We start from the raw sequence: 25,463 nt of genomic DNA, 5'->3' as shown, positions 1-25,463 counted from the left end.
GGCACTCCAACCTCCAGGCTCTGCCAGTTCCCAGGTGTGTAACTGTGAGCAAGAAGACAGTAACCTTGCAGACAGTAACCCCTCCTCCACAGGGTGGTTGAGAAAGAAATGAGCTAATGGGTACTTAGCAGAATACTTGGAACATGAAGCCCTTGGCAAAATAGTTGTTTCCATTATTTATTATTACCGTTAGTGAAATGAATAGCCTCTACTGAGGTTCCTGAGAAGAATCTTAAGAGGTTTTGGCATAGGCCCCTGATCCTCCTGTTTGAGAAATGAGTAGTAGGTGTCAGATTTCAGCCTTCCTTCCACACAGGTATTATATGCCCAAAGACATCTTCCCACCTGCCTGGCTGTTCCCTCCCTCCAGCATCGGCTTAAAACTGACCAACAGGCCTGGCCCATTCTTGTGTTCCGTTCCCTAGCCTTTGGTGGCAAACTGCCAGAGTCATGCCACTTGGACTCCTTTCTGAAGGTTCTGCAGAAGCGAGCTAGTGTGACCAACATTCTGTCTCAGGGGCTTGTCTGGGTTTAGCCCCCAAGACCTTGAATTTGGACGGCACCCAGCACAGCACCTCACCCATCACATGGGTTCAGCAAATGCCAGCCCTTCTCACTGTCGTCTTAGTTCCTTCCTTGTCTTTATGCATACTGGCTTCTCATTTGGGTTTTACTTCTCATTTCTGGCATTCACTCCTGCAAAATCTTACCATCTGGCCTCCCAAAGTAGTGTGCCAAGGCTTCCTCGTGACCTCACCGCAGCCTCACACCTGGCCCGGAGCGGCATGCCTCTTCAGGCAGGTGGTGCACAGGTGAGATCATCACACGTGGGCATCACTCAACCTGCATCTCAAATGAAGCCATGTCAGAAGATTCCAGAGGCAAGGAAAACAGCCACATTCCAGGAAAGGCATTTTCATTTTATTTAAAAATTATTTACAATTTATTGAGCCTTCATAAATGCTTTATTTTAAAATCTTTTTTTTAAACTTTTTTTTTAACCTGAAGAAAATCTTTGTGGGGTGGGGGTATATAGGGAGGGGAGTGGTGACAGGCTCCATAGGGATTTTGCAAAGGGATGGGTGTAATGCAACAGCAGTGGCTTGAGCCTGGTGGCCTCGGGTGATGAAGACCAGCCAGGCAGGCACCCCTGGGGCCAGTGGTCAGCTGGGCAGGAAGCCTGCATGATGGTAGTTCTTGTTCAAAACTCACCATTTATTGGTTTGGGTCTAAGTACCCAACATTGAGGGCTGACACTTCGCCTGTTCCTACCAGGCAAGAGCAGGTGTTGGGACTGGATGACTGTGAAGTTATCTACGAGAAGTCATGCACTGCTGAGCCTCAGGCCAGGCCAGGCAAGGGGTGTGGTGAAGTCAATAATCATTGCTGGAAAAGGCATCTCTAGCTCCAAAGTCTTTACTTCCACATGCTGTGGCCCTCCTGTCTGCAACACCTGCTCTGGGTTGTTGGGGAAGAGGGGACAAAGTTATGTGGGGGTGTTGGTTGTACAATACTCTAGGGTGTGCCAAGAATTTCTGAGGACTTCCACTTCTTGGTGGGTGCCAGCCTTCCCCATCAATTGATGGACATTTGAAAAGACCACTTATGATTAAAAACCTGTCTCGAACTGCCCAGTATCCACTTCACTCTGCATTGCAGAAACGCTGGGCTGAAAGTTCCACTATTTAAAATAGTAGTGTTTTTTTTTTGTTTGTCTGTTTGTTTTAACTCTTTGTAGGTCTGAGACCTTTGAGAACCTTATGAAAGCTTTAATGCTCTGGAAAAAACATACAAGAATAAATACATTAAATACTGACAGTTTTAGGGGTTTCATAGACCCTCTGAAGTCCAACTATGGACCCCCTGGGGTGATGGACCCCAAGTTAAGAACCCCTGAGTTAACAGTTCCTGTGGGTAAGCATTTTCTTTTGAGATGCAGATAACCCAGAGGAATGATCAGTCTCCCTCCTCCCTGTGAATGACTGAATGGGTGTGGGGAGGTGGGAGTGAGGGTTTTGGAGGAAGGGGAGGGAAGCTGGATGGTATACTACGGGGAAAGGTTTGGGAATGGTTTGGAGATTTAGCAGACAGCACTCGATCAATGAGTTCAATGAGTACCTGACTGAGAACATCTAAGGAGTAGGAGACAGATCAGAAAGGGAGATAGTTATTCTGAAGACAAATTTCACTTACTTCCAAGTTTTCCCTAAGGCTGGCTGTGGTTGCTTTTCTTTTCTTTTCTCTTTCTTTCTTTTTTTTTTTTTTTTTTTTTTGCGGGGGGAGACAGAGTCTCGCTCTGTTGCCTAGGATGAAGTGCAGTGGTGTGATCTCAGCTCACTGCAACATCTGCCTCCCAGGTTCAAGCGATTCTCCTGCCTCAGCCTCCCGAGTAGCTGGGACTACACGCCCAGGAGAGATGGGGTTTCACCATGTTGGCCAGGCTGGTCTCAAACTCCTGACTTCAAGTGATCCACCCGCCTCGGTCTTCCAAACTGTTGGGATTACAGGTGTGAGCCACCGCACCCGGCTTTGTGGTTGCTTTTCAGAACTGTTTTATTCTTGGAAGCAGGTATGCGGGTCACTCTGCCATCTGGTGGTTATGCTTGGAATTGCACCTGCCCCAACTTCAGGAGAAAAACCAGAGATCCAGTAAGTTCTTGGAATAAAGTACACTCAGCTGATCTGCTAGGGTGTAGTAAGGGGGTGGGAGAAGGACAAATGCATGAAAAAGAAGAATGATTCTTCAACATTCCTGTGTAACGCTCACTGAAGTCCCATGAGATTATGTATCTTTCTTGGCTGACCTGGGCACTCTTTGGTTTGTCATGGCTAAACTTGCTTTCAGCACTTACAGTTTTTCCATGTAAGTTTTGTTTGTTTTTTGCTTTGATTTGCACTTAAGACCTGAAGTTCCATCTCTGGCTCCCAGTTGGGTCTCTCTGCTCCCTGTTCCTTCTCTTCCAGAGCAGAATTATTGATAGATTGAGGATTGCTGATTGGGAGCCAAAGCAGATGTGTCCCTGGTAAAAACAGTGACTTGAGGTTCCATCTCACATTCTTTCCATTCCAGCTGAGACATACTGCCCCACGCTGCTGGAACCCTTATCTAACAGGAAACCAGTCACTAACAGTTTTCTGTGCTGTAATGTCAATCACGCGCCAACATGGCTGAGTCCCACTTCTTTAAGCTCTGGGGGAAATTCTTGGTCCATCCCCTGAACTAATCTTCAGACCTCCTACTCCAGCCTCCCATGTGCCTGTCTGCCAATGGCACCTTCTGAGCCAAGCTATGCATGAAATGTGTTAGAAAGTTAACATTTTGTTCTGGAGGAAAGAATGGCAAGTTCCAAGACGATAGGTCTCCTATGGCATCAGGGGACCCAAAGAACAAAGAAGAGCATCAGGGGTCCCAGAGTGGCATTGTCAGCTTGCAGTCAGACATCTCTTCTCCAGTCCCAGACTATGCTGTGGAAAAGACCATTTCTAGCATGTTCTATCAGAGGCACCTCCTTCTGTTATGGCCATGTCAAGGTTCTGAGTCGAACTGGAGGTAACAAGGGAAAATCTGCCAAACTGACAGCTAAGGGTGAAGAGATGGAAGGGAAGGCAGAACATTCTGTCACCTGTGGGAGGCCTTGGGGGAAGCAGATGATGGGAGGGTGGGTTCTCCCCCAAAGCTCTGGAATTTCACACACCCAGTGAATGCTGGCTTTGCCCTGTCATGTGATCAGAGGTGTTAAATTGGAGTTGTCCTCAGAGGTTCTCTCTCCTTCTGGTGACCTCTTCCTTTTTTGGCCACCTGAAAAAAACAGGTTGCAAGTATCAGCCTGTAACACTGGAAGAACATTCATAATTGCTTGGCAGTCTGAGTTCTTTTCAAAACAGAAGCAGAAATGGAGACAAAGCCCTTGACAGCTTGGTTAGAACTAACTGGCATTGTATGCTGGTGCTGATATTGGCATATTTACATCTTGAAAGATTAGGACGTACTTTCCACATAAGATGCCATCTTTGAAAAGTCACAAACCCAGGCTGGTGCCTGGAATTGAGACTTCCTGGAGGGGACTGAGTAAAGCCCATGTAACACCTCAGGCCCATGCCTCCTGCGCCCCTTGGGGGCCAGCCCCTCTGACTGCCAGACACCCTCAGAGAGGACCAATCCCATAGACTTTGATGTCCCATGAATCAGGGTTGGTGGCTGTAGCTGCAAGCCATTTCCAGGGATCTGCATTCTCTAGCTCTGAAGCAACCTCCCTTCTGCAGTGGGGCAGGTGGGCATAATTACATAGTTGTCCTCAAGGATGAGAGAGCAATCTGTTCCCAGGTCTGTTTTTAGGAAGGAATATCTTCACCTTGTTCTCTCCACCATTGACTTCCATCTGTGGAGGAGATTGCTCTCTTTCTATTGAGTCTCCTGGACACCAATTCTTTAAAGGACTAGACAGAAAATATTAGAGGCCTGTGGGCCATATGGTCTCTGTCACAATTACTCGACTCTGACATTGTTGCCATAGATAACAAATGGATCTGTCTGTGATCCAATAAGTCCTTACTTACAAAAACAAGTAAAGGAGGGAGGTCAGAATTGACCTGTGGGCATGGTGTGCAGACTTCTGTCCTAGAGGACAAACAACTGAATGAGACAGATCCCAAAACTATCAAGGGTGCAGTGCTGGCCCAACCCCTTCTGCGGATTTCCACAATTGTACCTCATTAGGGTTTCTAAGAGGAGTCCATGGCTCCTCCCCCAAGAGGAAGATACTAACATGCTTTTCCTACTAACCATCAGCAGGGTGGCTCTCATTTGGGTGAAGAACTAGCTACTCACTCAAGGTTCTCAGCAGCTTCTTGCCCACGTTTTCCTCAAAATCGCTACTGCAGGGGCTGGTCTCTGTATCCAGGTTGATGTTACAACATTCACTATCTGATGCTGAGAAAGGAAAGGAGAGAACTCAAGTTGTCTCAACCTACACACTCAGGCATCAAGACAGGGTGATTCTGAGTGATGACATCCCTCAGCAAGTGAAGTTTAAGACGTGAGCCAAGGTGAGGGTGGTGTAACAAGGCAGGGACGCCCAGGAAAGTACAGGGTGTCATTAGTTAGCAAGAGGCATTTTAGTGCCACAAAAGGAACAAAAAGATGGAGAACAGGAGCCGGAATCCAACGATCCATGCAAAGTCAGAAATCATTCCCTCTTCTCAAACACTGTTTGGCAAGAGAGAGGGGTTAGAGAACAATGTGTTCTCCACCCAGTCTATTTGCCAGACTAAAAGCACACGTGAGGATAGGTGGAGGTCTCCTTGGTCTATTTGCACAAACCCTGGAAAGCCACAGGGTTCAACAACAATGCCCCTGTCTTCTCCCGCAGGACTCAATGGGAATTCAAAGAGTTACAGAATCTGAGAGCCCAGAAGGGGCCAAGCCTTACCACCAATGCAAATAAAAACCTAAGGCAGAGCGGTGTGTCGGAAATGGCACTGCACTGAAGCCATGAGGCTGAGCCTGCTTCTGATGCAGTTTTTGGACTTGAGCAAGTTATTTCCCTTCTCTAGGCCTCCAGGGTCCTCAAATGTCACAGGACGAGGGTGGACTAGATGATCTCCAAGACCACTCCATCGCCTTCATTCTTATTCCTTTGTTACATTTTCGTGCTATGTGCTTTAGCTACTAGATTTGGTGTTGGGGGCAGAAAAAGAACATCAGTTCTAAATTCAGGTCCTGGAACAGTGACTATGTATGTCCCAGATTTTCTGGGTCAGCCACAAGTTCAAACATATTGTCTTGTTGACTTTACATTTTTTTTTTTTTTTTTTTTTTTGAGATGGAGTCTCACTCTGTCACCCAGGCTAGAGTGCAATGGCGCCATCTCGGCTCACTGCAACCTCAGCTTCCCAGGTTCAAGCGATTCTCCTGCCTCAGCCTTCCGAGTAGCTGGGATTACAGGCACCCACCACCACGCCTGGCTAATTTTTGTTTTTTTTTAGTAGAGACAGGGTTTCACCATGTTGGTCAGGCTGGTCTCGAACCCCTGACCTTAGGTGATCCGCCTGCCTGGGCCTCCCAAAGTGCTGGGATTACAGGCATGAGCCACCGTGCCCGGCCAACTTTAAAAATCTTGGAGCACTTTTTCAGGTTGTTGCTCTGGACTTGAGAGGTCTTATACTATGGACTGAAGTAGGTCTGACAGGTCGCATGGGGGAACTGCTGGCTTGGGTGCAGGCATAGGGGGCTACTGAAAGCTTGGGGAAGTACATCTTAGTGAGGCAAACACAGAAGCTTCTCAAGACTGCTGGGACCCTGGGAGCTCAGAGCAACACCACTGTCAAGGCAGAAGTGTTCAGTGTCTCAGAGGGAGGTGATATGGTCTGAGACCTCAGGAAAAGTCTTATAGGCTACACCTTTGGTCAAAGCCACAGCTAGTTAGAATGATGGCTGACTTCAGTTTCCTAATCTGTAAGGTAGGCCTAATAATAGCTATGTAACATTTATAAAGCATGGTACTGAACACTGTAATATGCCTTTATGTATGTTATCTCATTTATACTCAGAGCTACTTTATAAGATAGCTGTCATAATTTATACCTATTAACATAAGGATACTTATCCATTCAGATAAAAAAAACTGAGTCTTAGATTCAATAACTTGCCTAAAATTGCATAACTCCTAAATGAAGGAGCCAGGGTCTGAATCCAGGCAGAAACCCAACTCCTAATACTGCCCTACACAGTTTTCCTAGGAGAATGAATCAGACAGGGCCTGATGCATGGTAGATGCTCAGTAAATGTTTCCTTTCCCTGGCTGTGTAAGGAGGTCGGAGGTTTAACGCACGGGCTGGGGTCCCAGGGCTCCCCTCAGCCAGCTTTCCCTGGGCCATCCCAGTGCCCAAAGGCAATGATCCCCCTTGCTGCACTGGGCCCAGTTGGCCTCCCTGACCTGCTCTCGTGGGAACGGCTGCAGGAGACAGCGTGAGCTGCTGTGTGCTGTGCTCCTCGAAGTCAGTCATTTCTTCCTGGGTGAAGGCCAGCTCCTCCATCCTCAGGTACACTACCTCGCTGGGGCTTCTCAGCCCGTCTGAGCGGCTGCCTGGGGAGGACAGTGAGTGCATCACCTCTCTGCTTTGGAGAAGACCCAGGGCTCAGGTGGTGTGAGCCCTGGGAAGGGCTAGAAGAGGAAGGCAGGGTTGTCCTCACCCCACACCAGCCCAGCCTGCCCGTCTGCCCAGCTGACTTACACGGCAGGCTGTTCCTGTTGTTGAGGAGCGTGATGGCGGGGTCATCCTTAGGGGTCTGGGGTGTGCCCCGGGTTGTGGGGGCCTTAGTGGAGTCCCCGTCTGTGAAGGCCTCCATGTCAGGGGACTGAGGTGAGCTGTCCATGTGGCAGGCAGTGAGTGCATTCTGATATTGCTGCCGTGTGATCTGGAAGGAAGAGGGCAGGAGCTTAGGAGCAGCTAGGCAGAGACCACCCTGATGCAGCCAGCCTTCCCAGGCTCGGGGGCAGCCTCGCTGGGGTGCTTGGAACCCTCGGCCTCTGAGGCCTGAGATCCACGAATGGGGGCCTTACCCACGCTGTAGCAGTCCAGCAGGGACAGTGAGGCGGCCCTTTGCTGGTCTGCCACCAGCTCCCACTGTTCATTTTTATTGGCACCTGGAAGAGCCAAACCTTCTGAGACCCTGGAGAGGATGGAGGGCATCTTCTGAGAGCAGGGTGGTTGCCCATGGAGAAGTTTAAAACACCCATTTATACTATTGCCAAAGGCCCAAAGGGTCAGTCGGGGGTGACTTGGTGAGAATAAGGTAGGACTCCAGCAGGGAAGCTCTCATGCCCTAGGTCTCAGTGTCGGGAAGCTGGAGGCTAAGGCCTGAGAGAACACGGGCATTTCTGATTTGGACTAAGCCCATCCCTGGATGTAGGGTCATGCTCCTATGCTGGCTGGGACCACAGCAGGGAGGTTTCCCAGCTGTCTCCTCAAATCACAGGAGTCAGACTTGTGACTTTCCTGATGTGTCAAACATCACCCACAACTGAAGGCATCCGGAGGGTCAGGCTGCAGCCAGACCAGACAGGAGTCTCCATGATTCCAGGCAGGAAAAATATGGATCAAATATCTCTTCTAAAAGGCAGGAGGGTGTCTCTGTCACCCCTGTTCTCTGGGTGTACATAACAGACTGGCACTGTGAATCCTTGCTAGCAGTGAAAACAGACTAGGTTGTGTGCCACCCAGTACTGGAATGTGAAACCACTCATCAGCGGCTGGCACTGGGGGAAGAAGGGAAATAGTACATGGCATAATATCCTTCCCAATCATACCATCTCCTAAAGCGTTTTCATCCCTCCTTCACTGCATTAGCGCTAGTGAACGGACAAAACCACAAATTCTGCTCATTTTGCCTTCTCTTTCCTTTGGGGCAGAATTGGTATTACACGTTGAAACAGAAAAGATTTCTGCTGGAAATAGGAGAGGGGATGGTTAAGGCTTACATGTTGGGAAAGAGAGTAGGCTTGAAGTTGGCTTTGTATCCGGCAAGGTCTCAACAGTGGCTCCTTGTCAACTACTGACAAGACGCATTATTTTACTGGACACGATCAATCCTTTCTTTAACAAACTTCAGGATATTTTGCAAGAGAACCAAGCAAATTCTAAGTACAACCAATCGAATCACAAAACACCAGTTAAGAATACGTGCCTTTTTGCAGAGCATATGGGACACACACATGCAGAGATTCCAGGCTTCTAGTTATACTACTGCCCATTTGAGTGGGCAAATAGAGTTTTCTCTTGATGGTTTAAATCAGTGATTCTCAAACCTCAGCATCAGAATTATCTGAAGGACTTGTTAAAGCAAGATTTTTGGGTTTAACTCTCAGAGTTTCTAATTTACTAGGGCTGGGGTGGAGACTGAGAATGTGCATTTTTAGCAAGATCCTGTGTTCCTGGTGCTGCTAGTCTGGAGATCACACTTTGAGAACTGCTGACTTAAGACCTAGTTAAAATTAGTTACAGGTACTACTCAGGTTTTGGTTTTTTTCTTCTAAAGGATTTTACAGGACAAAGCAGCAAAGTGTTAACAACTGGCTTCGATATTTTTCAGGTCAAAATGGTATGTTCCATGCTTTATGGCATGGAACCACAGGTCTCCACTTAGCATTTATCCAAAGTCTTCAATCGATTCAATGTTCTTGTTGAAAACACCTGACTTTTGCAATTCCCTCTGTTGGGAAGTGAGAAGTCAGGTTCCAAAATTTCCCCCAAAGATGAGGAAATTGGCTCTAACACCAAAGGACGGGAAAATTCCCTAAATGACACTTGGTAAGCCCAGTAAAGCAGTTGATCTTACTCTATTTGGGTTCTTTAGTTATTTAGATTTGGCTTCTAGTTTAGTCAAAGGCCAAATGTCCCTTCACCTAAGAAATATGGCAGGAAACACAGTGCCAAGAACTGAAGTTCAAGTCCCAATTTTGCCACTTTCAAGCTGGGAGACCTTGGCCAAATACATATACATTTTAAATCAGCCAATGGGCAAATGAATACACTGGCCACATTGTTAACCTCTCTGATCTTATAAAAGAGGCCCAGAGATAATGAGATAACATGAGTGAATCCATTATACAAAACTGTTAGGAATGGTTGTTTAAAACATGCCCACATGCATGTCTCACCATTTGACTTTATAATGGGCATACATTTCAAAGACAGCTGTCAAGCTTACTATCTCATTATGTCTAAATTGCTGATGCCACACACAGGGTGGAGGTGGGGGAAGGAGCAGTGTCCCCTCTGCCCCCAAAGTCTGTGACTGGAGATTCTGTGAAAGCAAGACTAGGTCTTGGAAAAATAAAGCCTTAATCAAGAAAATAAAGCAAAAGGGAAAGTAGGGGAAGGAAGGCAATTCCAAGTATGGACAGTGGAGAAGCGGGACAGAAGGAAAGGGACAGTGAGTGAAGAAAGGAGAGGAGGAAGAGAGAAGGAAGGGGCTGTTTCAGTAGGCTTTGAAATGGATTTCCTGGCTCAGGGCCCCTATAAGTTGGTAGACTGGCTGCGTCCCCCAAGCTGGAAGTCTCTTGGGAATGACTACTGTTGCAAAATGCTCTATATTATTTAACTAATTTATTTTTGGAAAAGTTCTGCCCAGATTTTATCTTCAGTGAGTTGTACCACTCTTTTTTTTTAAATTTTTTTTTTTTTTTTTTGAGATGGAGTCTCGCTCTGTCTTGCCCAGGCTGGAGTGCAGTGGTGCAACCTTTGCCTCCCAGATTCAAGCAATTCTGTTGTTTCAGGCTCCTGAGTAGATGGGACTATAGGTGCACACCACGATGCCCAGCTTATTTTTTTGTATTTTTAATAGATATGGGGTTTCACCATATTGGTCAGGCTGATTTTGAACTACCGACCTCAGGTGACATCACCCTCCTCAGCCTCCCAAAGTGCTGGGATTACAGGCGTTAGCCACTGCACCCGGCCTCTTTTTGTTTTTAAAAAACAATGATAAGCCCCTCTTGTTACCTGGAATCAAGGATGCAGGGACTCTAACCCTCTTTTTAAGCATTGTCAGGGAGGAAAGGATGGGAAGAAAGTATTTTTGGTAACAATACTGAGTGAATGGGACACACTTCCTCGTAAGGTACCGAGTTCCTCATCATTGGAGGCATTCACACAGATGTTAAGCCACCACTTGTCAGTGATGCTAAAGAGAAGATTCAGACAGCCACATTAGTGGGAAGAAGCACGGCAGTGTATGGCAGTGAGGGTGGGGAGGGGTAGGGGCTGGAGAGGGTCTGCACTGTTGGTGGGTGTTTATATAAAAGGAAAGGTACCACCCAATGGCTAAATCCTCTATGTGACTCACAGCCTTAACAGCCTTGCTTTCTTTCACACAGCTCTCTTTTAAAAAAAATTTTTTTTTTAAATCATGAACTCCTGCCATGTCAATGTGTTGCCTTAAAAGAAATTGTTGACAAGGTGCCAATGTATCCAGGGAAGCAACTCTGCTCTGCCTCTCCCAAAGGCATTTCTAGGTTCGGGTATCACTTCCTGTCAGTTCCTTCCCCTTGTTCAACAACTCATGACAACTTCTTTTAATCTAGCATAATACCGTTGAAGAGAAATGTAACGTGAGTCCCATCGGTAATTCAAAGTTTTCTAGTGGTCACATTTTAAAAAGTAAAAACAAGTTAATTTTAATAACATATTTCATTTAACCCATTATATCCAAAATAATTTCACATCATCATGTGATTAGTTAAAGTGATTAGTGAGGAATTTTACATTCTTTTTCACACTGGTCTTGAAATACAATGTGTATTTTGCACTTATAGCACATCAGTTGGAAAGAGACACACTTCATGCGTTCAACAGCCACATGTAACTAAAAGGCTGTATTTATACATGGCTACTGGCTGCTGTACTGGATGGTGAAGGTTTAGTGGACCGCCTAGACGGCTGTGCCCCATTTCGATGACCTGGCCTCGCAGGGCCAGCAGCACTCCCACTACTCACCAGGACAGAACCACTGGTCCCGCCCAGCTTCTCTCTCTACCCAGTCCCTTGAATGCGCCATGTCTACTTGCCTTCCATACCTGTTTAAGGGTGTCCCTTTGCATGGCATTGCCTTAACTCTCCTCTTGTTCTTTCCAAATTCCTAAAGTACATTCTCCAGCCAATTAGTGCTTAAACAATTCCAGATAGTGGCTCACACCTGTAATCCCAGCACTTCGGGAGGCCAAGGTGGGCGGATCACAAGGTCAGGAGTTCGAGATCATCCTGACCAACATGGTGAAACCGTGTCTCTACTAAAAATACAAAAATTAGCCAGGCGTGGTGGCGCACGCCTGTAATCCTGACTACTCAGTGTCACCCAGTGCAGTGGCACGATCTCAGTTCACTGCCACCTCCACCTCCCAGGTTCAAGTGATTTTCCTGCCTCAGCCTCCCAAGTAGCTGGGATTACAGATGCCTGCCAGCATGCCTGGCTAATTTTTGTATTTTTAGTAGAAACGGGGTTTCGCCATGTTGGCCAGGCTGGTCACGAACTCCTGACCTCAGGTGATCCACCCATCTTGGCCTCCCAAAGTGCTGAGATTACAGGTGTGAGCCACCGCACCCAGCCCATTGGCAAGTTTTAAGAAAATCCTTACAAACCTAATGCTAGGTGATCATCTTAGTACATTCCTCTGAGGAGTTGCCAAATCCATCTCCTGAAAGTACTGTCCAATCTGTAAAGCCTAATGATGTTTTGCCCACTGAATATGACTCTTCAAAATCTCCTTCACTTTTCTACTCCAAGCAGCAAACCAAATCTTCATACTGATTTTCTCAACTTCTGATATGAATGGTTACGGACTGAATGTTTGTGTCCCCTCAATATTCATATGTTGAAATCCTAACCCTAATGTAGTGGTATTAGCAGGTGGGGCCTTTGGGAGGTGATTAGGATATAAGGGTGAATTCCTCATGAATGGGATTAGTGCCCTTAGAAGACGAGAGCTTGTCAGCACTTTGGGAGGCCGAGGCAAGAGGATCACTTGAGGCCAGGAGTTTAAGACCAGCCTAGTCAACACAGTGAGACCCCGTCTCAAAAAAAAAAAAAAAAAAAGAAAAAGGAGAGAGTTTACTTTCTTTCTTTGCTCTCCACCGTGTGAGAATACAATGAGAGGTAATCTGCAAACTAGGTAGTGAGCCTTCATCAGATGCTGGATCTGCTGGCACCTCGATATTGGACTTCCCAGCCTCCAGAATGGTGAGAAATAAATATCTGTTGTTTAAGCCACACAGTCTATGGTAATTTGTTACAGTGGCCAAAACTGACTAATATAAATGAAAAGAGAAACAAACTTAAAAATTCTGGCTGAGTGCCGTGGCTCATGCCTGTAATCACATCACTTTGGGAGGCTGAGGTGGGAGGATCGCTGGAGGCTGAGAGTTTGAGACCAGTCTGGGAAACATAGTGAGAATCCTGTCTCTACAAAAAAAAAAAAAAAAAAAAAAAAAAAATCCCACACTTAAAATGGAATCCAAATTCCTTACTATGGCCTAAAGATACCAGGTGATACCACCTGTGATGCTACATTCTCATGGAGCCTCTGCCTTTGCACACCATGGGCCGGCACTCCGACCCTTAAACTACAAGCTCCTTCCAGCCTCTGTTGTTTCCATCTTGAACATTCACCCCCCTCCCCTTTCAAGTCTCAGCAAAAGTGTCCTTTCTCGGCCTGTCTGATAACCATTTCAAGAGCAGTCTCCTTGCCTTCTCTGCCCAATCACTGATCCCAATTACCTCTTTATTTCCTTCACAGCCCTTATTATTACGACCTGAAATTACCTAGGTTATGTATGTGGTTGTTGTCTTTCTCCCTCATTAGCCTGTAAGCTCCCGAAGGGCAGCAGCTTGCTGTCTTCACCACAGTATCTCAACAGTGCCAAGAAAAGAGCAGGCCTCCATTAAATATTTGTTGAATCATGTAGTCATACTATGATTTTCCTTTTCCTTCCCCACAGATCACATGTCCAACACGAAAACCAACCCGACTTAACATATTAGAGTTCCCCTTTTCCCACTTTTTCCCTACCTCCCCTTCTGGGGAAGGTCTGCATTAGCAATGAGAAGGCTTCTGGAAGCTATGAGGAGCAGAATCATGGGCTATGATTTTCTAAGGTTTAACCTCCTTGTCACATTAGACTTAAGTGTCCACAGTCATATGCACCCATGAGCATTGCTCGGTCAGCTTGTAAAGGCACTTCCCTCGGGTTCCTTTAGCTCTGATGTCCTGCCGCTCACTCTAAAGCCCACTGACTTCAGGGCTTGGATTCTGGAGGCAGAAAGACCCAACTTTGAAGCTTGGCTGTGCCATTTACTAGCCATGTGACCCTATACTCCTCAAACCTGAACTCTTCATCTAGAAAATGGGAATGACAGCAATACCTACCTCATAGGGTGGCTGTGAGATTAAATCGATAATTCAAACAAAGGACTCAGTAAAGTGCCTTGCACAGTTTACTGCAAAAAAATAGTTATTGTCTCACCCCATCCCCCAGGTTCTATCCCTCCCTCTGGCAACATTCCATGGTTACTTTTCAAGGTTACTTTTATAGGCTGATGTCAGTTTTAACTCAGGGCTGTCCACAAAGTCCTGAAACACAGAAAACCAGCCAGCACACACCCCTCTCCAAATAATGAAGGCGTGCGTTCTGGAAAGAAGGACCTTCTTCCACCCTGGTGATTTCAGTGCACCTCTCATGACCCAGCCTGCAACTGTACAACAGCTACCAAGTGAACTCACTGGGTGTTCTGCTGGCCTGGGATAAATGGGGCTCTAGCTAGATCTCAGGACAAAGTTTGTCATGGTTTGCAGAATACTAGGAAACAAAACAGGCTGGGCGCGGTGGCTCACGCCTGTAATCCCAGCACTTTGGGAGGCCGAGGCAGGTGGATCATGAAGTCAAGAGATAGAGACCAACCTGACCAACATGGTGAAACCCCGTCTCTACTAAAAACACAAAAGTTAGCTGGACATGGTGGCACGTGCCTGTAGTCCCAGCTACTCGGGAGGCTGAGGCAGGAGAATTGCTTGAACCTGGCAGATGGAGGTTGCAGTGAGCCAAGATCACGCCACTGCACTCCAGCCTGGGCAACAGAGCAAGATTCTGTCTCAAAAAAAAAAAAAAAAAAAAAAAAAAAAGAACCTACGGAAACAAGAGGAAAGGGGAAAATGTTAAAGGCTCCTGTGCAATGCCAATCCCAGTGAGGGGTATGAGGAAACAGCTCCCCTCCTCTTTAATTATGAGGCCATGAGCATTTTGCTACCTCTCTCCTGGGCAATTGCACATGGTTCTCTTCAAATAGCTTAGTAATTTTCAAGGGGTCTTACTAGTGACTACAAAAGATTTTCAGTTAACACACAGGTCAAGTTGTGTTTTAGACTTTAAGGTATAAAATTATATCATCACACGTAAAAGTATAGCATGGTTTCTTCTTTTTAACCAACAGACAGGCAGATGTATAGCATCTGTGTATAGGTTTCTTCCACACATCACTTTGTTTATTAATCACCTGCAAACTTATCTTAGAAAAATCTTATCTTAGAAAAACCAATGAATAAAATCAAACTGATGCCAATGGTAGGGGATGCAAAGGAAATGGTTCTGGCAGCAACTTGTGTCAGGCAAGCTAATCTATTGCTTTGTGCCTCATTTCCCCACATGAAAAAAGGGGGTCAGGAGATGTTAAAAGAGTGACAAATAATGAACCGTCCTAAAGCTTACTGAAAACAGCCTTTATACAGCCAGTAGCAGTTACCACCCAGCACTGTATTGGAACACAGGGGAATGGTGCGCACATCCCTCCTAGGAATGGGGGTGGTCTTCTTGTCCCGCTCAGCCAGCCAACACTGCCCACTGGGAGGGAGAGGATAACCTTCCTGGGGGAGTTACCTTCACAAACTGCACATCGCTGAGGATGTGGACTGAGTAGTCAGGCATGTAGAGGTTGTTGCTGCTGCTGTACAGCTGGGTGTTGCTGCCCCCAAAGTCACTGCGCTCTCGGTTTGGAGACTCAGAGCGATTCAACCCACTGCAGCGAGAAGGGGACCGGTTTACTGCAGATGGTGAGAGATGGAGAAAAGACAAGGAGGGATGGGTGGGGAGGAAGAAAGGGGAGGGAGGGAGACAGGGAAGGAGGGAGAGACAGGTGTTGTTTACTGAGGTCCCATACAACTTTCAGGCGATGGTAACACTGGGTGGTGGTGATGGGCCTCACCCTTCCCATCAGAGCCCGGGGAAGGAGCTGAGCTGCTTTGTTGATGTTTATTCCTAAGAGGAACAAATACCTAAGACAAACTCATGGCTCCATTATACTCAGCTGCTCCCCACAACCTCTCCCAGTGAGGAGCTGGAGCATCTATTTTCCCCAGACAGGGGGGACGGGTGGTTCACATCTTCCTTGGTTCTTGTCTTCAGGTTAGGTGCACAAGGACCCCGAACGAGATGAGGGCAGTACTACAAGCATGGCTTGCTACCCTAGACCATGCGCCCCTCTACCATGGTGAGGTATTTTACATCAACTCCAATCACAAACCTTATTTCAGAAAGGCCAAGGCCTTGGGTTTGCCCTCAAAACCATCTGTCACAGCACAGGCAACCAATCCTCATGTGGCCATACATTTTAGTGGGAAGAATTCAGGCCTGCCCCCACATTGGCAGGGCCTGAGACAAACGGAAGCCCACAAACCACAAGGATAAATATTTTTAAGTTAGAAGTCACATTGATAAACGGTAAAAATAGGCTTTATCCTCTTCCTTGACAAATGTTCATAGCAATCATGCCAGAAAACAGAGCTGTGGGTGGATAGCCAGCACTGGCCCTAGGGCTTCTGGACCCCTGGTCCCCTAGGATTGTTTGGGTGGGGATTCCAGGATTCTGGATATCTGAAATGTGGTTTAGAAGGGAGGACACAGGCTCTGGCTCAGCACATCCCTTTGGCCCTGAGAACTCTTTGCCCCATATAGATGGACTGGACTGAGAAGGGCCAAAGTGTGGGTCTAGGGCTGGGCCCCCTCTTGCATAGGCCTGAGGGGGGCACTGGGATCATCTGATCATCTGCAGGCCTTCTGTCAAAGATCTCCTGAATGCTTAGCCAGGTTCTTTTCACATTTTAAAGAAATACTTCTTGGAAAAGTTCAATTAAGACCATGTCACTTGGTTTTATGTGAGCTGCCCTCTCCAGGAACAACAGAAAAGAGGATACCGAAGGTGACTCCAAACATCATCTCAACCGTGGAACCACCCCAAGTGATAGACTGCAAAGCTCCCCCAATCCTTCTGCTTCTTCCAAAAAAGGGGATGAGGAGGCTGTCAGCTTCTCTTAACACAGATTTAGCTCAGGGGCCTCAAATGAAAAATCAGATTCTTTATAGATTCTGCTCTTTCAGGGTAGAACCTTGGGAATTTAATCCTGTCTCTTGAGATAAAGCAAAATATTTGATTAGCCTCTATTTAGAATGAGTCATGGAAGGCTGATGATCTATTTAGCTGCCAAGCTGTTGTCTGGCAAACCATGTAGCAGAAAGAGTAAAATAATAGGTTGAATCATTTTCTCATTAGAACCATAATCATCACTGCCTTGATCTGATTATGGAATTAAGGAGTCCACTTCCAGTCTTCCCCCTTCTCAGTAAGTGTCATCCACTTATATGCAGTTCCTGAAACCAGAAACCCCAGGATTGTCCTTGACTCCTGCCGCTCCCTCAGCCCCACATGCAGCCTTGCGATCCATCTGACATAATGAGCCCATCGGTCCTATCTCTGTCTCCACTCAAATCCCAGCTACCTCAGCCTCACCTGGACCACAGTCTCCCCACTTAGAATCTTATAATCTGTTTTCACCTCAGCTGCCAGAATCACATTTTTAAAACACAAATCAGCTTCCTGTTTTGTCTGAATAAAATCCAAATTCCTTGCTGTGACCTGGCCCCTGCTTTCCTATCTGATCTGATCTTGGGACCTCCTTTCCCCTCTCTTGCTTTGCTTTAGCCACTGGCCTCCCTGGGCATCCTTAACCAAGCAGGCTTTCCCCACCTCGATGAATGCCATTTCCCTTCCCCACCCCATCTCCTCCCGCCTCAGCTAATGGCTGTCTGCTCCTCAGTCACTAGTTCTCAGCTGAGGCACCACCTTCTCTGAAGACCTTGTCTGGTCACCTAGGAAGATTCCTCCTGTTCTCCTCTATTATGACTCCCTGTCCATCCTTTCAAAGCACTTTCACAAGTATTAATTACATATTAGTAACTACTTGTTACATCTACTTAATTCAACTTTTAATTCCACGAGGGCAGAGACCTTGTCTTCTTTGGTTATCCTCATTGTACACCCAGCACCTGGCACAGTGCCTGGCCTAGAGAAGGTACTCAACGAAAACGTGTAGAATAAATGAATCAGCACGTCAGGGTCCCACAGGGCGATATAATGACTCTTAAAGTTTATAATCTAAATTTGTTTTATAAAAAGGTTTCAGAGCTCTTAAATCATCACAAAGCTAAAGTCATTAAAGCTCTTAAATCATCAAACTAAAGCTCTTAAAGTTACTAAAGCTCTTAAATCATCACAAACCTAAAGTCATTCTGGGGAAGCTGACTTCCCCAAGAAGTAAGGGTGGGGAGCAAGACACTCCAGAAATGTGGCTGGATAGAGTAAAATAGTGTGCAACTAGAATCAAAGGGCATCAAGAAGCCTCAGGCCTTGACCCAGTAACTTGAGGAAGAGGCCACATGGAGCAGCAAGACTGTTTGTTTAATAAGCGCATGTGAAACAAGGGGTCCTGAAGTCAGATGCCCAGGGCCCTACCCATCCACTGTGTGATGAAGGACCAGACCCTTCTCCAGAGTGACTAAGAACTGACAGGGACAGGGACAGTGATGGTGCTGTAGAGAACAACATGAAGCACCAGGGAAATTGTAAAAAGCAGAAGTGTTGGGCAGAAAAAGGTACATTTCACTTCTGGGCCTGATTCCTTGAAAACAAACTGATGAGTTCTTAAAAATATAACTACCATTCAAGCCAGCAATCCCACAACTGGGTATCTACCCAAAGGAAAAGAAATTATGTAAAAAAGATACCTGTACGTGTATGTTTCTTGCAGCACTATTCACAACAGCAAAGATACAGAATCAACCCAAGTGTCCATCAATGGATGACTGGATAAAGAAAATGTGATTTTGTATATATGCGTGTGTGTGTGTGTGTGTGTGTGTATACACAATGAAATATTATCCAGCCACAAAAAGAATGAAATCATGTCTTTTGCAGCAACATGGATGGAAATAGAGGCCATTATCTTAAGTGAAATAACACAGAAAGTCAAAGACTGCATTATTTCCCTTGTAAGTGGGAGCTAAATAATATGTACAAGTGGACATAGGGAAATAATACACATTGAAGACCCAGAAGGGCAGGAGAGGGTGAGGGATAGAAATTACTTAATGAGTACAATGTATACTATTTGGGTGATGGCCACACCAAAAGCTCAGACTTCACCACTATGCAATATATCTATGTAACAAAAATGCACTTGTACCCCTAAATCTATAAAAAAAAGAAGAAGAAAAGAGAAAGCAAATTGATGAGTTCTGGCTTGGCCAGACCCATTTGTAGCTGTTTTAGGGTGGTGGATGGATAAGTCTGTGTTCTTTCCTCCAGGCTAGTTGTTGCAGAAAAGCGGGGCAGAGAGTCCTGCCCAAGAGTAGCTTCTTTGGCCCCAGTGCAGCATCTGGAAAACCATACCTTGACCTGGTGGGTTTTGACCTCAACTCAGTCTGGACATAACCAAGGGAAGAGAGTGTGAGCAGGGCTTGTGGCTTCAGCTGCCCAGAGAATCACCACCATTCCTCAATAATCCTCCACTTTGCCTGGCCAGACATGGGCTTCACACACCCTACACCAGTTGTTCCACATCCTCATCTCTTATGTCACAATTCAAGATATGTTCAGGGAAGACAACAGGGAAATAGCCCTATTTTATCTACTAAACTCCTTCCATCTGTGGAAGCTTCTCCTGTTGAAAACAGAGGCAACAGCTACATCCCAGTTCCCGCCAAAGCTCTCATCGTTTCACTGGCACCCAGTGTAGATGACACCCACAGGGACTCACATGTCAAACACAAGCTTCATCACTATTGTTCTGGGAGGAGGAAAAACATGTCTTTTTTTTTTTAAGTAAAAACAATGTTATTGAAAATTTGAACACTTTTACACTGTTGGTGGGACTGTAAACTAGTTCAACCATTGTGGAAGTCAGTGTGGTGATTCCTCAGGGATCTAGAACTGGAAATACTATTTGACTCAGCCATCCCATTAATGGGTATATACCGAAAGGACTATAAATCATGCTGCTACAAAGACACATGCACACGTATGTTTATTGCCGCATTATTCACAATAGCAAAGACTTGGAACCAACCCAAATGTCCAACAATGATAGACTGGATTAAGAAAATGTGGCACATATACACCATGGAATACTATGCAGCCATAAAAAATGATGAGTTCATGTCCTTTGTAGGGACATGGATGAAATTGGAAATCATCATTCTCAGTAAACTATCACAAGAACAAAAAACCAAACACCGCATATTCTCACTCATAGGTGGGAATTGAACAATGAGATCACATGGACACAGGAAGGGGAATATCACACTCTGGGGACTGTTGTGGGGTGGGGGTAGGGGGGAGGGATAGCATCAGGAGATATACCTAATGCTAGATGACGAGTTAGTGGGTGCAGTGCACCAGCATGGCACATGTATACCTATGTAACTAACCTGCACAATGTGCACATGTACCCTAAAACTTAAAGTATAATTAAAAAAAAAAGAAAATTTATTTATAAAATCATAAAGGATTCCCAACACCAAATGATACAACTGTCTTACAAAGATCGAGTCTATAAAGGCAATTTTCAAAAGAAAAAAGAACCTTTACTCCGTGAGAAAGTCCCGGCCCCTCTGAGTATTGCGCGAGATCAATGTTTTCGTGTCCTGGAGTCTGACATTCCTTAGTAGGTGGGATGCGGATGACTTGGCATTTTGGTAATTGTGCATATACACTCAGAGGTTTCTGAGCAAGGGACATGGAAATGCTTTTAATAAAAAGCAGAAGAAATCAGTAACAGACGAGTGTCCTAGCAGCACGGCAAACTAGTTCAAGTTGTGTAATTCCCCTTGGCATATCCTAAGAGCACAGAGGCACAGCTTGGGGGAGTGAAGTGAGGAGGAAAATTCTAAGTATAATGCAAGGAGGTCTGGAAGGAGACAGATCAAATAGTATGATATGTAACACCAACCACGGGACCTGTCAGCAGGCAGCAGGCCAAGCAACCAACCCATCCCTTGCCCACTCTTGCTCTTGCATCAGACCCTCGGGTTGGCTCAAGTGTAACCGGGTGATGGGGAGCAGGGTTTTCTGCTCTGTGAAATTGTGGCAGACCTCATTCCTGCAGCCTTTGAGTGGTCAGTCTCTAACAGATATCTGTCCTGGGTTGGCTACTTGGATTGCTGAGGTTTGGGTGGAGAAGGCACTAGGGTAAAATTGGGGGCAGGGTGGCAAAGGGTATGGAAGAGGACTTCACACTGTAATTGGGGCTGGATGGAATCTCCTCTCCTTCTGCAGTAATAGTCAGGGGCCCTGACAATCTATACACAGCAGCTCTGGGACTCTTGCTTCATTTGTGACACCTGTATCCAGGGAGCCTTCACAACCCTATCCTGGAATCAGACCCCAAGATACAGAAGTAGAATGCTAAGCTCCCATTTTCCTTATGAGGATTTCAGGAAAAAGGAGGATTCAGGGGTTGCCTGCCTACATCTTTTGTACCATCAGTGAGGGATGAGGGGGAATGGCCTACTTTGGTCTGACTGTGATTGTGCCATGGGCCATCTTTGTTCTCCAAAATGGAGAGGAAGCTTAATTACATAGACCTGTAAGAGTACAAACTAGAATTATTAAAATTCATTATACTGGGGCAATATTTAGCATCAGACAACCAAACACCAAAGCCAGCTGTCTGTCAAAACTACAATGTGAACTCTAAGCCCAAGTTAGGATCCCAGATGAACTCATTCACTTTACACGGAGCTTTAATGGTTCCCAAATGTTCATCACACAAGAGCCAACCCGAAGGAATATTTCCACTTACCACATTTTGCAAAGTAGAAATATTATTTTTAGAGATTCCCTGAATATTCAAGCAGAAAACTGTCATTATTGATCTCAGTGCACATTATGAATAGATAACCAAGCACTGAAAAAGAACCCTTGGTTCCAAAGTCTCTGTCTCTGTGCTTTTGTGGATTTGAAAGGACTGTCATGGGGAATTCAAAATTATCTGCACCACCAGGAGAAGAAAGAAGGAGTGAATATAGGGAAAGGGAATGCTAATTGCAGTAGGGCTGTGTACTTTCAGGGGAAACCCCTGATCAGAAGTTTCATTTTTAAATGAAAGCACCTGCCAAGTTGGTTAACCACACCACACCCTGGAGGTAATCTGTGAACCACTGTGTTCTTATTTCAAACTAAGGCTCAAATAGAAAGAGACTCCCTATGGACAATGATGGCAATATTTGGTGCAGAGACCCCTAGCCTCAATCTAGTGTGAGCACCAGATTCGTAATTACCACTGCTTTCAAAATGCAAATAAATCACAGCCCTCTAGGGGGCACAAAATGTCTATATTCAGAGGTACAGCAAGGTCCCAGGCAGTAGGTGGAGAGCAGGATCTAAGACTTAGATTCCAGTCCTTGTCCCTCTGCCTACCTAATACACATACAACACTGACTGACTTTCTCAGAACCTGTTTTTTAATCTGTTGTTTTTCAATGACTATTCCTGCCTATCTCCCAAAGTGATTGTGGGGAGTCAAATAAGACAATGACAATTCTTTCTTAGACTTCAAGGCCCTACTAATTTCCAGGATTTATTTTCCTCCCATATAAGATACGGTTGAGATTTAGCATATATGTAAATTAATGTATCTGGATCAGAAATCAATATTTCCACTTAGCACATTTTGCAAAGTAAACAAAATTTTTAGGTACTTTGGTATATTCTAGGAGAAAATGGCATCATTGTTGATCTCAATGCACACTATGAATGGACAATAGAGCACTGAATAAGAGCCCTTGGTTCCAAAGTCTGTGCTTACAGGGCCAGAAGTTACCTGGAACTTCTTTCTACAAAAATCCCAGACCTCTGAGGCTACTTCTTTTAATGATATGGAACAAAAGCAAGAGTGACAGAGGAAATACCACAGAATAGGTCCTGTGGATGTCAGCTGATCACTGGGAAGGCACAGTGATTAGCTCTAGATAGAGACCAGACACAAGGTGGAGAGGAATAAGCCAAAGGAGAATCTAGGCACTCCCTACCTCTGGTTTTCTCCCACTGTACCCACCATTACTCCACCCTGCAGAGTTAAACCAAGGGTGGGAATAAGCTTACCTCTTTATGGGTAGGGTTTCCATTGTGTTGACACTAATCTCCTGTTGTGTTGAATATCCACAGTCATGGAAAAGGGGGGAAAGTTGAAAATGCTCTCAGGGGCACATGACACCACCCAGAGTTGGATCAGAAGTCTCAGCACTTCCTGGGGGTTCTGCACAGCAGGAGGGAATCACTTTCACCTCTGTCTGACATTGGGTTATCATGGACTTTATCATAATCAATACAGATGAACTAGAATTAACCTTCCTTTAACTGGGAAGTTACAATTAACTAGGTCATCTGGTTAACTGAAGGTTAATTAAAAAGGAAAACACATCCTCGCTTTGATCTTTCGGGCTGAAAGTCTTTTAAAATGTGCATCTCCCCTTTCCTCTGAACCTTCACAGCACACTCTTGGCATTCACCAAGATTCACTGCATGTGAAGGAACTTGAAGGTCCATCAAGTGGTCATTTCTAATTTTGCTGGCATGTAGGAGTAGACCATTTAGCTGGTGAGGGCACCAGACTGGCATTTCACATTGACTGTCCAATCCTGTAGTCATTATGAAGGCATGAGCTCTTACAAAGCAAGAAAAACTATTTCTTAGTGGAAAATCACCATCGAGAGAGAGAGAGAAAACTTTGGTGAAATTCGAGAAGGTGGTTAACTTATCTTGTATAGATCAACATGAGGACCAGATGGTTTTTGATGAAAAAAAGTGATTTTGGGAAAAAACAGAAGTCAACATAAATACTTCTGAGGTTGCAAATTGGAGGGTTTGAAGTCTCAAAACATGGCCTTTTTTAAATGTTGAGGGTCTACTATACAGACAGAGAAACATATGTGATTTCTCAATGACTGAGGATATGGTGGGGTCTTAGTATCATTACCCCAGCAACGTGATAAGGGATACAGATTTAGAGGGTAGAGGAAATTGGACTGTGTTCTAACTGCAGGGCAATTTAACAAATACATTCCTGGTTTTGTCATTACTTGCTCTATGAGCCCAAGAGAACAATCGCTGGAGATGAAAACAAACAGTTGATCATTCAGATTTGTGGCATTCTACTCAGTCATTGAATCATTGTCTAGCTCTATGAGGAATTGTTACCCGATTAAAAAGAAACCCAGTGACTATTTCATTTATCAACAAAAGAGGTTAAACCTAATGAAAAGTTGTTTTGAAAGTTTTACATATAGCATCCTTTGTACGAGCAGAGCTAGTGAGAATATGATCATCACATAGTAACATTATTAGGAAGATGAGGACATGGAAGGAAAGAAAGGTAGAAAGAAAATAGGTAGAAATAAAGCATAGTATTCCACTATTCCTACTTCATTCATGCTGTACTCCTCATCCCTCCATTCTGTAGTCAGACAAATGAGGAAAAACTCACACTACCCCTCACCCCCACCATTTTTCCATGTGCACACACAGATACATTCCTGGGAGGTAAACTCACAAATGACACCACTGAACCAGCAATGCCTGGGTGGTACGTGCAAATGAGTGCTATTTGTGCAAAGTGCTATGCCTTAGTCACAGGAGTGCCTGTTGGAGAGATTAGTTCTCATGCAGGAAAGTGACAGAGGCCAAAGGCTTCTTGCAAACCCCTCTGGATCTACAGAGACCTGAGACACCCATGCATGTTTACCTGGGGAGCCTGCCAGAGAGTCCCCTCTGCTGACAGCGAAGGTACGAGACACAGAGACGGGCACTAAATAGTCAGGGGCCAAGGATTTGTGAGTTGCAAAAGGGAAGATATAAACACAAAAGGAAAGAGACAAAGAACAAAGTGGGTGAGACAGTCTGTTCCTGGATCTTCACAACATCACATTTCTCTGCAAAAAGGAATCTTGACACTGAAAACACAGGAATCACATCCTCTTACAAAGTCACTCTCCAGAAAGACAAGAAAATAAAATGGATTTTGCTGAAGGTCATCTGAAGAGATGTGCAACACATCTTGGAACCAGATGTACAAGCACAAGCCGAGCCCTGTGGGAAGCATGTAGGCAGCATTCTCTGAGGCTCCCATTTTGAGCCAGCAAACATGCTGGGAGCCCAGCGCTGCATTCCCACCAAGCTCTCCCAGCTCCCATGGAGCTCAACTGCCAAGGGCACCTGCATAGGTACTCAGAGGCCTGAATGGAAAGCGTGTGCTCCTGCTAGGGGCATCCTTGAGGAAGCTAGATCCCGCCTCAGACTCCTAGGAGATCCCTCTGGTCACAGTGTTGGTGAAGAACTGTGCATTGCTAGAGGATAGGGATAAAGGAAGAACAATATCTCTAGCAGTGTCAATGTGAATCAACTTGATGAATTAAATCAAAGCCACTTTGTGGTAAGTACCAGTGGTCCAAAGTATCTCTCCGTTCCATTGTCCTTCTCTTTCCCCACAGAGTTTGAAATGGTGCTGGCTATCACTGGGGGGCCTGGGTAGAGTTGAGTGTGTAGTAACAGTCCAGCCCCTCCCCCTTCAAGTGGTGTCTGGGCAGGA

At 45.5% G+C, this 25,463-nt stretch overlaps 1 protein-coding gene across 6 annotated transcripts in view; it reads right to left on the bottom strand.

Annotated features, from left to right (window-relative positions):
• Positions 1 to 899: 899 nt before the first annotated feature.
• CNNM1 (cyclin and CBS domain divalent metal cation transport mediator 1) overlaps positions 900 to 25,463 on the bottom strand; it is a 66,227-nt gene continuing 41,663 nt past the window's right edge. The window contains exons 7-12 of one of the 6 annotated variants that reach the window (XM_019035540.4): positions 24,621 to 24,683; positions 15,427 to 15,590; positions 7,234 to 7,417; positions 6,936 to 7,085; positions 4,829 to 4,930; positions 900 to 3,799 (exon numbers count right to left, since the gene is read on the bottom strand). In XM_019035540.4, the coding sequence (XP_018891085.1) occupies positions 3,720 to 3,799; positions 4,829 to 4,930; positions 6,936 to 7,085; positions 7,234 to 7,417; positions 15,427 to 15,590; positions 24,621 to 24,683 (743 nt within the window). In that variant the 3' untranslated portion in view covers positions 900 to 3,719. Of the gene's footprint in view, positions 3,800 to 4,828; positions 4,931 to 6,935; positions 7,086 to 7,233; positions 7,418 to 15,426; positions 15,591 to 24,620; positions 24,684 to 25,463 lie in introns of those variants that run through there. The other 5 variants (XM_004049926.5, XM_019035541.4, XM_019035542.4 and 2 more) reach the window with 5 other exon arrangements.

The sequence above is a fragment of the Gorilla gorilla genome, chromosome 8 (genome assembly GCF_029281585.2).
Source record: "Gorilla gorilla gorilla isolate KB3781 chromosome 8, NHGRI_mGorGor1-v2.1_pri, whole genome shotgun sequence".
Lineage (NCBI taxonomy): Eukaryota > Metazoa > Chordata > Mammalia > Primates > Hominidae > Gorilla > Gorilla gorilla.
Note: the sequence above shows the minus strand (reverse complement) of the source record. Positions and strands in the feature narration are given on the sequence as shown.